This window comes from Mustelus asterias, chromosome 2 (genome assembly GCF_964213995.1).
Source record: "Mustelus asterias chromosome 2, sMusAst1.hap1.1, whole genome shotgun sequence".
NCBI lineage: Eukaryota > Metazoa > Chordata > Chondrichthyes > Carcharhiniformes > Triakidae > Mustelus > Mustelus asterias.
Genome location: NC_135802.1, coordinates 16,158,574 through 16,171,167, shown reverse-complemented (window position 1 = coordinate 16,171,167; position 12,594 = coordinate 16,158,574). Strand labels below are relative to the sequence as shown.

The window sequence follows — 12,594 nt, the reverse complement described above, 5'->3', positions numbered from 1 at the left end:
TAAAACAGAGATGAGGAGGAATTTCTTCAGCCAGAGAGTGGTGAATCTGTGGAACTCTTTGCCGCAGAAGGCTGTGGAGGCCAGGTCATTGAGTGTCTTTAAGACAGAGATAGATAGGTTCCTGGTTAATAAGGGGATCAGGGGTTATGGGGAAAAGGCAAGAGAATGGAGATGAAAATAATATCAGCCATGGAGCAGACTCGATGGACCGAGTGGCCTAAATCTGCTTCTGTGTCTTATGGTCTAATTGAGACATTCAAGTGGGAATTAGCTTATTATCTGAAAAGGAAGAATGTGCAAGGTGATGGGGGTGGGGGAGAAGGTTGGAAAGCAGCACTGGGTGCATTACTCATTTCGAGAGCCCATGCAAACATGATGGACCAAATGGCCTCCTTCGCTGCTGTAACAATTCTGTGATTCTGCATAAAATGCAATTACTTTTTTAAAAATCCCTTTTTTTCCAGTGAAGGCAGAAATGTTCATTCATTGTTGGATGTGGTTACGGCTGAGGAGGAAGATCTCACCTGAAAGTTGTAACTAAGGCCCATTTCCAGAGAATGGGAACATTCTTTGAAGTTGCACTGGGCCAGGTATATCTGAGCCATGAGCAGGTGGGCATCGGAATAACAGGGGTCCAGCTGGAGATATTGCTGCAGGATGGTCTGAGCCGTATTCAAGTTACCTGCACAGGATGAAGAACAGGTTACGTGAAAGCCACTTCCTGCATCCATTTTCTATCCCTCTCATTCCCAAAGCACAGGCCATGAGTCTTGCACAATGCTGAGGCACAGATCCTATAGGGTTTGTATATTTAACATAAGTAAGATGAGGCAGTGAATTGGGTGGAGTGGGCTGATCTATCCCTTCATGTATGGCGTCTTGGTTTCAGTTCTGAAGTCCCCTCCCAGTGGTCCTGTACAAAATGAGTATAGGCAGTCTCAATCCATTTCTTCATGGACACAAAATTGAACCCATTGTAGCACTATGAAGAAATATAGGAACAGGAATGGACCATTCAGCTTCTCCAACATTCAACCAGTTCATGACTGATCTGTACCTCAACTCATTTACCTGGCCTATCCCTCAATGCACTTGCCCAAGAAGAATCAAATGATCAGAGTTGGCAAAGCGCCAATTGCCCCCATGTGGGTGGCAGGGTGGCACAGTGGTTAGCACTGCTGCCTCACAGTGCCAGGGACCCGGGTTTCATTCTCGGCTGAGGTCACTGTCTGTGTGGAGTTTGCACACTCTCCCCGTGTCTGTGTGGGTTTCCTCGGGGTGCTCCAATTTCCTCCCACAGTCCGAAAGACATGCCGGTTAAATGAATTGGCCGTGCTAAGTTCTCCCTCAATGTACCCGAACAGGCGCCGGAGTGTGGCGACTTGGGGATTTTCACAGTAACTTCATGGCAGTGTTAATGTAAGCTTCCTTGTGACACTAATAAATAAACTTAAACTCATACCCCCTTTTTTGGGATTGAATTTCAGATTTCTACTACCTTGTTTGTGGAATACTTCCTAATTTCCCTCCTGAATGGTTTGGCTCTAATTTTAACATTATGACCCCTTTTTGCTAGATTCCCTCACCAAAGGAAATAGTTTGTCTATATCTAACCTACTGAGTCCCTGTAACATCTTAAGCAGCTCAGTCTGATCTCCCTGTACTTAAGGGTACTTTCTATCATATTCAACTAGAGATGGGATTGAAAAAAATTTACTGCAGCCTGTTTCACTCACTCAGTAATTTTCTTGCAGCCTTTGTTTGCATTCCTTTTGTCCTTCCGTATCTGCTTCTCTTTTGTCCCTTTTTTCAGTATTTTGTTTTGCAGATTTGAACCTTTCTGTGTTCCTGGGTTCTCGATGTCAATTCATTGAAAAGGCCCAGCACCCAAACTGCTGTAACCTGCGAGGTTACAGACCAGCTACTGGAAAGTGGGATTAAAATGAGCAGCTACTTTCTTTTTTCTTTTTCTTGGCCAGTGCAGACATGATGGGCTGAGCGGCCTCTTTCTGCTCTCTGGCTCTGTTTTGGCACTCTCAGTGAGAGATGCTAAAGGATGGGATCAACTGGGAAATGTGTCCTAATCCTGCACTTGGCAATGCTGCACGTACTTTCATGATCTGTCAGTGGTGTGTGTTTGGGTTTCGAATATGCAATGTGACTCTGTCATGAGGCATGAGGCTGCCATTTCAGCACAGTTGAATAAAGACTCTCACTGAGACAAGGCACAAATGAAAACTGCTGTCCTTATGCACAAAACATAAGTGGAGAAAAAACAGATTTTTGAACACTGGAAAAGTGCAGAGGAGACACTGAGAAGATGAGAACTCAAAGAGTTTCAAATCTGCAAAAAGAAACTGCTGAGAAGGGAGCAAAAGAAAAGCAGACACAAAAGGACAAAAGCAATGCAAACAAAGGCTGCAAGAAAATTATGGGATGAATAAAAATGGCTGCAGTAAATTTTCCAATCCCATCTTCAATCAAATTGAAAAGTTTTTTCCACCTACAATCACAAGATGTTTCCAGCAGACTTAATTAACAAGCCTAAAATGATATAAGGGACTACTACAATGTGTATACCACTGTAAATCTAACTGACGAGTAGAGAAAACAGATGGCAGAGATTTTGAATGTCAAGAACAAACGTTTTGAACCCCCCCAAGTGAATGTTACATATGAACAATAGGTATTCAACACTAGAATTCAGGGTGATAATGGGAACATTGAACAATACGTGATGGCAGTAATACAGCTGGCAGAATCATGTGAATTTAGACAGCTAAAGGATTATCCTAATAAAGGTAAATTAATCTTAGGCATGAGAGACCCCCTCAGTAAGAGCAAGTCTACTGAAAGTGAGAAACTGACGCTAAAGAAAATGATAGACACACATCGAAATATGGATGTTGTGAAATGTCAGCTAGAGCATATGTATGGCAGAGCAGACTAGGAGATACATTATACTGAGAGACCCATCCAAACCAAAAGAATGGAGCAATCACAAACATAGGGCAGGATGCACATACTATGGAGTACAGCATGCACGGGAAAAGGATTGTCCAGTATGTGAAGAGCAATGTTTTAGTTGCAAGAAGCAGACAACAGTATTTTTTAAAAACTCGTTTACAGGATGTGTGTATGTGTGTCAGTGTCACAGTGGGAACGCATACCCTGCAAAAGCGAGTGAAGAGCCACACACACACATTCTGACCCTGCCATGCTCTGGTCATCTTTATTCCTTCCTCTGTTTTGTAACTTAACAATTTATTGCTGTGACATTGTTTTATTTTTCATCAACATTTATTTTGTTTCGTTAAATTTCTTTCACTTTCATTTGAAAGTTGCATCAAACCCTATCTTTCAACCCTATCTGTCACTTAAGTCAGAACAAAATGTTGTACAGGCCTGCTCTAGCTAGTCTTTTTCCTACCACTTTTCACCTTGTGCAACTTTTAAGTGTAAGATTTTCAATTCATGCTGTGTCTATTCCTCAGAAACAACGCACTTAGAGTGGCACTGGGGTGGCATGGTGGCAAGCATTGCTGCCTCAAAGCGCCAGCGACCCGGGTTCAATTCTGGCCTCGGGTCACTGTCTGTGTGGAGTCTACACGTTCTCCTCGTATCTGCGTGGGTTTCCTCCGGGTGCTCCAGTGTCCTCCCACAATCCAAAGATGTGCGGGTTAGGTTGATTGGCCATGCTAAATTGCCCCATAACATCAGGGGGACTAGCAGGGTAGATGTGTGGAGTTAGGGGGATAGGGCCTCAGAGGGATAGTGGTTGATGCAGACACTCGATGGGCCGAACGGCCTTCCTTCTGCACCATAGGAATTCTATTCTATGAATACCTCAGCCAGAGGCAATATAGTTTCATGAAAGGGAAATCATATTTGACAACTGAGTGTTTTTTGAGGATAAGGAAAATAAAGGGCAGCCTGTAGATGCCTATGATTTTTTTTATTCAATCGTGGGACATGGGCGTCGCTGGCTGGCCAGCATTTATTGTCCATCCCTAGTTGCCCTTGAGAAGGTGGTGATGAGCTGCCTTCTTGAATCGCTGCAGTCCATGTGCTGCGGGTTGACCCACAATGCTTTTAGGGAGGGAATTCCAAGATTTTGACCCAGCGACTGCGAAGGAACAGCGATATATTTCCAAGTCAGGATGGTGAGTGACTTGGAGGGGAACTAGCTGGTGTCAAGCTTCTTGAGTGTTGTTGGAGCTGCTCCTCTAAAGGCAATCTCTCGCAAGATTTAGAGGCCATTAAGGGATTTGCAGCCACTGCTAACGTGGCCATTAGACCACAGCCTATGTGGCACGAACACACCAATATTTTCCCAGCTAGCTTTGGCCCAAAGTTATTGAAAGTCCATCAAAAAGGATGCATCCCCTTGCAAGTGATGAGGTATGTGTAAACTCTGCCATTGACCTCACCACCAGCACCCTCTTTGGTCCGACAGGTCACTCTAATTCATATTAGTCAGTTCATTCTTAATGATATCGGGGCCAGCAGGAATGGGCAGTACATGTGTTTTTTGTCCACTGCCTGAGTACAAATTAAGAAATAAAATGAACAATCTATCCAAAATTACCTCACCTGACATGTATCTAATTCTGGCCACAATGTACTGAAGTTCCCTAATCCCAGGGGCTGCCTTAACCACTGGCTCCAGAATCATTGCAGACTGCCTCAGTAGAGGAGAAAGAGGTTGTCCTTGCAGCATAGACTAAAGACGAATCACAGTATAACACACAGTCAGTGGTTGTAATATTTGCACTCTAGATCCTGTTATTGTCAAAAGCAAGTTTTGCAAAACTTGATTTGACTCTGACTTTATAAGGCATTGTGACGGAAATAAGCCTTGTGCATTGCCAACGAGGAGGCTCCCGGCATTCTATGGGCTGGTTGGCACCAATGAATTGTACATCGGGCACAATGCAGAGTTGGAACACTCTGGCTCTCACGCTTCTGGGTTCTCGAGTACAAAAACCGAAGCTGGTACTCCAGTGTGGTACTGAGGGAGTGCTGCACCGTCATCGGTCGTCAAAACCAGGCCACGGCTTGGGTGGATGTAGAAGATTCCGTGGCATTAGCATTATTCTGAAGAAGAGCAGAGGAGTTATCCCCAAATGTCCTAGCCTATTTATCCCTCGAACCGCATCACAAAAAACGGCTCATCTGGTTATTATCAATCACATTGGCTAGGATTCGCACCCCCCCCCTCTCCCCCCCAAACCACCCCCCCCCCCCCCCGGCCCCCACCCCCTACCTGCCTGTGGGGCATTGTCATGGGCGGGTGGGAACATTTGGAGAGAGGCCAAGAGTCAATGGGACTTGGGGTGGGGTTGGCGGGTGGGGTTGGAGGTGGGGGGGTGGGGAGTGTGGTGGGTGTAGTCGGGGGGGATGGTTCAGTACTTAATGGGAAGGGAGGGTGAGGAGGTCAGTAGTTGTGGGAGGTGGAGAGAGTAGTTAGGGGGTTGGGGGGGTTAGTCAAGGAATTGGTGGGGGGGGGGGTGAGGGGGGAGGTTATGGGGTCCAGAGGTGGGTTGAGGGATTCAGTGCTATAGTTACCAGGAGTTAGAACTGTGTTTAACCCTTCTTATTTTTACTGAATAACTATTCTGTTAAGTAAGTCTAAGAGTCAAACAGCAGAGAAACAGGCCCTTCGGCCCACCATGTCTATGTCGGCCATGAAATACCAATCTATACTAATCCCATTTACCAGCACTTGGTCCCTAGCCTAGTCTGCCTTGGTGATCTGAGTGTACATCCAGATGTTTTTTAAATGTTGCGAGAATACCTGCCTCCACCACCCTCTCAGGCAGCGTATTCACTCTCTGGGTGAAATAAACTTACCCTCAGATCCCCTCTCAACAGCTTACTCCTCACCTTCAACCCTCTGGTCTTAGACACGTCTGCCATGGGGAAAAGATTCTTATGATCAGAGTTTCGGACCATTCCAGATGCAGGGTATGTTCCCAATGGAAGTTGAAACTTCCTGGGAAATTCCCCGTGCAGTCCTTGTGCGGGGAGTTCCAAGGGATCCCCCAGTGCATCTTGGACTGTGTAGAATGTACTATTTCACACATTACACGGAATGGATTGCTTCTACCAACCCTCTGCTCACTCAGGTAGCCTGCCCAGGTCCACTTGCAATCTTCCCCCACAATTTGCGATGGCTCCTAATTCAGTATCATCAGCAAATATGTTAGCGCACCCTCTGGAGAAGCAGGGTATTGCAGGTAGCAACACCTTTAACTGCAAATGACAGACACAGCGGTTTCTGTCCAATTGATCCTGCTGTAATGGTTAGCGCCGCTGACCTCAGCTTTATTTCTGTCATGAAAGTATAATGGTTCGTGTGCAGGTCATGGTGAGAAACAAGGTTGAGTAGATGAATGGTCTTTCCTCATTCCAAACTCTTCCTCCTTCACAATGACATTTGATAGAGTCACTGGGCGGGATTTTATGGCCTTGCTCATCCCGAAACCATAAAATCCTTTCCGTGATCTGCCCCTGGTCCGCTCCGAGTCCTGTGGAGGGTGGGACAGTAAAATTCCAGCCATTGAGTCCTAGAGCAATACAGCACAGAAACAGGCCCTTCGGCCCAACTAGTCCATGCCGACCATGCTGCCCTCCCAGCTAGTCCCAATTGTCCGCGTTTGGCCCATATCCCTCTAATCTTTCCCATCCATGTACTTATCCAAATGCTTTTTAAATGTTGCTATTGTACCTGCCTCAACCGCTTTCTCTGATAGCTCATTTTGTGTCTCTGTGTGCTTTGTTTGGGAGCAGATATCCACTCCATCTGACGAAGGATCAGGGCTCTGAAAGCTAATGGCATTTGCTACCAAATAAACCTGTTGGACTTTAACCTGGTGCTGTTAGAGCTCTTACTGAGCTCATTCCATATACAGACCACCCTCTGCGTGAAGACGTTACCCCTCAGGTCCCTTTTAAATCTTTCCCCTCTCACCTTAAGCCGATGCCCTCCAGTTTTCAATTCCCCTACCCTGGGAAAAATACTATTTGTGTTCATCCTATCCATGCCCCTGATGTTGGAATCTTACTTAAAATAAAGATTGCACTAACTCTACGAGAAAGTAAACACTTAACAGCTAAGCAAGAATTGAAGAAAAAAAGACTTGCATTTATACAGTCCTTTTCATGATCACTAGACATCTCAAAGTGCTTTACAGACAATGGAATACTTTCGAAGTGTACTCACTGTTGTAATGTAGGAAATGCAGCAGCCAATTTATGCACAGCAAGATCCCACAAACAGCAATGTGATAATGGCCAGATAATTTGTTTCTTTGTGTTGTGGATTGAGGGATAAATATTGATTAGATACCTGCTCTTCTTCAAACTAGTGCTGTAGGCTCTTTTATATCCATTTAAATAGCACAAAGGGCCTCAAGTTAACATCTCATCTGAAAGAATTATTAACAACTACAGTGGAGCCCCGATTTTAGTCGCCCCGGTTTAGCGCGAAATCAGATATTACGCGATCAATGTTGCTCTCTTGCCCGTCTCCAATTTTAATCGTTCCATAATTGGAGGCCAAGCCTCCAGCTGCCTGAGCCCAAAGCTCTGGAATTCCCTCCTAAACCTCTCCAACTCTCTATCTCGCTCCTGCTTTCAGACATCCCTTAAAACCTACCTCTCTGACAGGCTTTTGGCCAGCCACCCTAACATCTGCTTATGTGGCTCATGTCAGATTTTGTTCGATAACAAAGAACAAAGAACAAAGAACAATACAGCACAGGAACAGGCCCTTCGGCCCTCCAAGCCCGCGCCGCTCCCCGGTCCAGGATTGAATCCTGAATCCAGGATCCCCGCCCAATTTTCCAGCCTATCTACATACCAATATCCTATCCACCGAGCTGTCCCTCACAGCTACGATGCTTTGTTCATTACAACCTATTAACTCACCCCCACCCCCCCATTCCAGACCATGTGATCTCCAGGGAGAGGCGAAAACCCAGAGTGAAAAACCCCAGGGCCAATATGGGGAAACAAATCTGGGAAATTCCTCTCCGACCCCCTGAGGCGATCGAAACGAGTCCAGGAGATCACAATGGCCCTGATCACGAAATGCTTCCCAACCCTAGTCATTTCCACTTCCACGAACACCATATGAATTCCCTGCCCCCGAGACAGGTTCCCAACTATCCGCAGTCTCACTCTGTACTGGCACCAGCAAGATGATCATAGAATGAAGCCTTGAAACGAGAAACCAGGAACAATTAGCCCGCGCCGCTCCCTGGTCCAAACTAGACCACTCTTTTGTATCCCTCCATTCCCACTCCGTTCATATAGCTGTCTAGATAAGTCTTAAACGTTCCCAGTGTGTCCGCCTCCACCACCTTGCCCGGCAACCCATTCCAGGCCCCCACGACCCTCTGTGTAAAATATGTCCTTCTGATATCTGTGTTAAACCTCCCCCCCTTCACCTTGAACCTATGACCCCTCGTGAACGTCACCACCGACCCGGGGAAAAGCTTCCCACCGTTCACCCTATCTATGCCTTTCATAATTTTATACACCTCTATTAAGTCTCCCCTCATCCTCCGTCTTTCCAAGGAGAACAACCCCAGTTTCCCCAATCTCTCCTCATAACCAAGCCCCTCCATACCAGGCAACATCCTGGTAAACCTCCTCTGTACTCTCTCCAAAGCCTCCACGTCCTTCTGGTAGTGTGGCGACCAGAACTGGACGCAGTATTCCAAATGCGGCCGAACCAACGTTCTATACATCTGCAACATCAGACCCCAACCTTTATACTCTATGCCCCGTCCTATAAAGGCAAGCATGCCATATGCCTTCTTCACCACCTTCTCCACCTGTGACGTCACCTTCAAAGATCTGTGGACTTGCACACCCAGGTCCCTCTGCGTCTCTACACCCTAACGAAGCACCTATGAGGAGAGATTGGGTAAACTGGGCTTGTTCTCCCTGGAAAGACGGAGAATGAGGGGAGACCTAATAGAGGTGTACAAAATTATGAAGGGTATAGATAGGGTGAACAGTGGGAAGCTTTTTCCCAGGTCGGAGGTGACGATCACGAGGGGTCATGGGCTCAAGGTGAGAGGGGCGAGGTATAACTCAGATATCAGAGGGATGTTTTTTACACAGAGAGTGGTGGGGGCCTGGAATGCGCTGCCAAGTAGGGTGGTGGAGGCAGACACGCTGGCATCGTTTAAGACTTACCTGGATAGTCACATGAGCAGTCTGGGAATGGAGGGATACAAACGAATGGTCTAGTTGGACCAATGAGCAGCACAGGCTTAGAGGGCCGAAGGGCCTGTTTCCTGTGCTGTACTGTTCTTTGTTCTTTGTTCTTTTGTTCACCTGGGATCCATTTGGTGCATTGAAAGCGCTGTGTAAATGCAAGTAGTTTTGTTGTTGCTGGCACTCACCTGATCTGGACAGAGGGCCAGAAGTTTCTTGACAATATCAAGCAGGAACTCAGGGTTGAGCTTCTCATAGTACTCCAAGCCAAGAGGAAGATCCTCCAAAGAAGTGAAGTGAATGTCCACAGCCCGGTTCAGAAACTTGATGATCACCTTTGGCTCTTTACCTTTATCTACAGCTAACACTGCTTGAAGATAGGCCAGCTCCTTTAAGAAAATATAGTTTCAGTTTCTTAAAAACACCAGCCTGACGTTTTCAGCTGTCTTTAGCGCAGAACAAATGGACAGGTGTCACATGTTCATGCTGTTACAGTTATTTCAGTATGAAGTCCATAAGATATAGGAACAGAATTAGGCCATTTGGCCCATCGAGTCTGCTCAGCCATTCAATCATGGCTGATAAGTTTCTCAACCCCATTCTCCCACATTTTCCCTGTAACCTTTGACCCCCTTACCAATCAAGAACCTATCTATCTCTGTCTTACATACACTCAATGACCTGGCCTCCACAGCCTTGTGTGGCAATGAATTCCATAGATTCACCACTCTCTGGCTGAAGAAATTCCTCCTCATCTCGGTTGTAAAGGGTTGTCCCATTACTCTGAGGCTGTGCCCTCGGACCCCAGTCTCTCCTACTAATGGAAACATCTTCCCCACGTCCACTCTATCCAGGCCTTTCAGTACTCTGTAGGTTTCAATGCGATCCCCCGTCATCCTTCAAAACTCCATCGAGTACAGACCCAGAGTCCTCAAACATTCCTTGTACGTCAACCTTTTCACTCCTGGGATCATTCCCGTGAACCTCCTCTGGATCCTCTGCAAGGCTAGCACATCCTTCCTTAAATATGGGGCCCAAAATTGCTTGCAATATTCCAAATGTCCACCAGCAAGGACTGCAACAATGCACCCTGTGGAGTAACAGGGTATCTCTGACAACAACTTCTGGACTTGCACATTTAACTACAAATGTACACAAGCAGCAGTTGCTGTCTGATTTATCTTGTAATGGTGAGCTCTGCTAGCCATATTCCTGTTTCACACGCCTAGCCCAAAATAATGCTCAGCTCTACACAAAAAAACAATTTGGGAATTTCAGGACTATCCTTGTAAACAGGCATTTCATCTGACAATACTAATGTATTAAGGCTTTTCTTTTTCTTTTATTAACTATTTCTGATAATACTGAATACTGAAAGGCCTGGATAGAGTGGAGTTAGGTAAGAAACTTCCATTAGCATTCGCGACGAGGATCCAAGGGCACAGCCTCAGAATAAAGGGACGACCTTTTAGATCAGGAGGAATTTCTTCACCCAGAGGGTGGTGCATCTGTGGAACTCATTGCCACAGAAGGCTGTGGAAGGCAGGTTATTGAGTGTATTTAAGACAGAGATAGACAGGTTCTCAATTGGTAAAGGGATCAAAGGTTACGGGGAAAAGTTGGGAAAATGGAGTTGAGAAACTTATCAGTTATGATCGAATGGCAGAGCAGACCCGATGGGCCAAATAGCCTAATTCTGCTCCAAATCTTACGGTCTGATGGTCTTATAAATTAAAAATGATTTAGCAAAAAGTACGTGATTGAGAAGATTTTGGTCTAATGAATATTCTTAGAAAAATCATAGAATTTCTTTTACAACGCAATCATGTATAGAAAGCAAATAATTTTTTTAGCCCTGTCTTAGTATGGAATCACAAAATTCCCTACAGTCTAGAAGGAGGCCATTTGGCCCATCGAGTCTGCACCAATTCTCTCTGATAGAGCATCTTACTCAGGCCCTCTCTCCCGCCCTATCTCCATCACCCCAAACATTTATCATGGCTAATCCATCCAATCTACACATCTTGGGATACTAGAGATGGCCTAGTGGTGTAATCGCTAGACTATTAATCCAGAAACTCAGCTAATGTTCTGGGGACCCGGGTTGGAATCCCACCACGGCAGATGTTGAAATTTGATTTCAATAAAAATATCTGGAATTAAGAATCTACTGATGACCATGAAACCATTGTCAATTGTCAGAAAAACCCATCTGGTTTACTAATGTCCTTTAGGGAAGGAAATCTGCTGTCCTTCCCTGGTCTGCCCTACTTGTGACTCCAGAGCCACAGCAATGTGGTTGCCTCTCAAATGCCCTCAGATGGGCAATAAATGCTGGCCCATGAACAAATAAAAAAAACTAAGGGGCAATTTAGCATGGCCAACCCACCCAACCTGCACATCTTTGGACTGTGGGAGGAAACCGGAGCACCCGGAGGAAACCCATGCAGACATGGGGAGAATGTGTAAACTCCACACAGACAGTGACTTGAGGCCAGAATTCAACCCGGGTCCCTGGCGCTGTGAGACAGAAGTGTTAACCACTGTGCCGCCATTTCATTCCCTTATCTTGGGGAGAAAGGGACACAGTGGTAAAACTGATCCGCATTAGCAGCGTGAAACAGGCTTACAGTGAATTGGCAGCCTGTTATAGACTGCGCTAGCTTTGATTTGATTTGATTTATTATTGTCACATGTATTAGTATACAGTGAAAAGTATTGTTTCATGCACGCTATACAGACAAAACACACTCTTCATAGAGAAGGAAATGAGAGAGTGCAGAATGTAGTGTTACAGTCATAGCTAGGGTGTAGAGAAAGATCAACTTAATGCAAGGTAAGTCCATTCAAAAGTCTGACAGTAGCAGGGAAGAAGCTGTTCTTGAGTCAGTTGGTGACCTCAGACTTTTGTATCTTTTTCCCAAAGGAAGAAGGTGGAAGAGAGAATGTCCGGGGTGTGTGGGGTCCTTAATTATGCTGGCTGCTTTTCCAAGGTAGCGGGAAGTGTAGACAGAGTCAATGGATGGGAGGCTGGTTTGCGTGATGGATTGGGCTACATTCATGACCTTTTGTAGTTCTTTGCAGTGTTGGGCAGAGCAGGAGCCATACTAAGCTGTGATAATACTGCCGAGGTTTTTAATTTTTAACTAAAAGTGGCATTGAGACTGAGAAATGAGTCTCCAGAAGTCTGAATATCATTCTGTGAACTTGTTTTGAAAGTTGTCTGCCAATTCATATTTCACAATTTTAAAGAAAGGAATGGATTTTGGCAGGTTCTCACTTTTGAAAGGAAGTTTAAAGACTGAGTTAGTGTGAAGCCTTATCTGATTATATTCCAACAATAGAGGAAATTCTATTTCTTAC

At 45.5% G+C, this 12,594-nt stretch overlaps 1 protein-coding gene across 1 annotated transcript in view; it reads right to left on the bottom strand.

The window, feature by feature from the left end:
* ttc21a (tetratricopeptide repeat domain 21A) overlaps positions 1-12,594 on the bottom strand; it is a 113,869-nt gene that overhangs the window by 54,594 nt on the left and 46,681 nt on the right. Inside the window, exons 11-13 of the mRNA XM_078229672.1 lie at positions 9,420-9,620; positions 4,594-4,723; positions 525-682 (exon numbers count right to left, since the gene is read on the bottom strand). Of these exons, the coding sequence (XP_078085798.1) occupies positions 525-682; positions 4,594-4,723; positions 9,420-9,620 (489 nt within the window). The remainder of the gene's footprint in view (positions 1-524; positions 683-4,593; positions 4,724-9,419; positions 9,621-12,594) is intronic.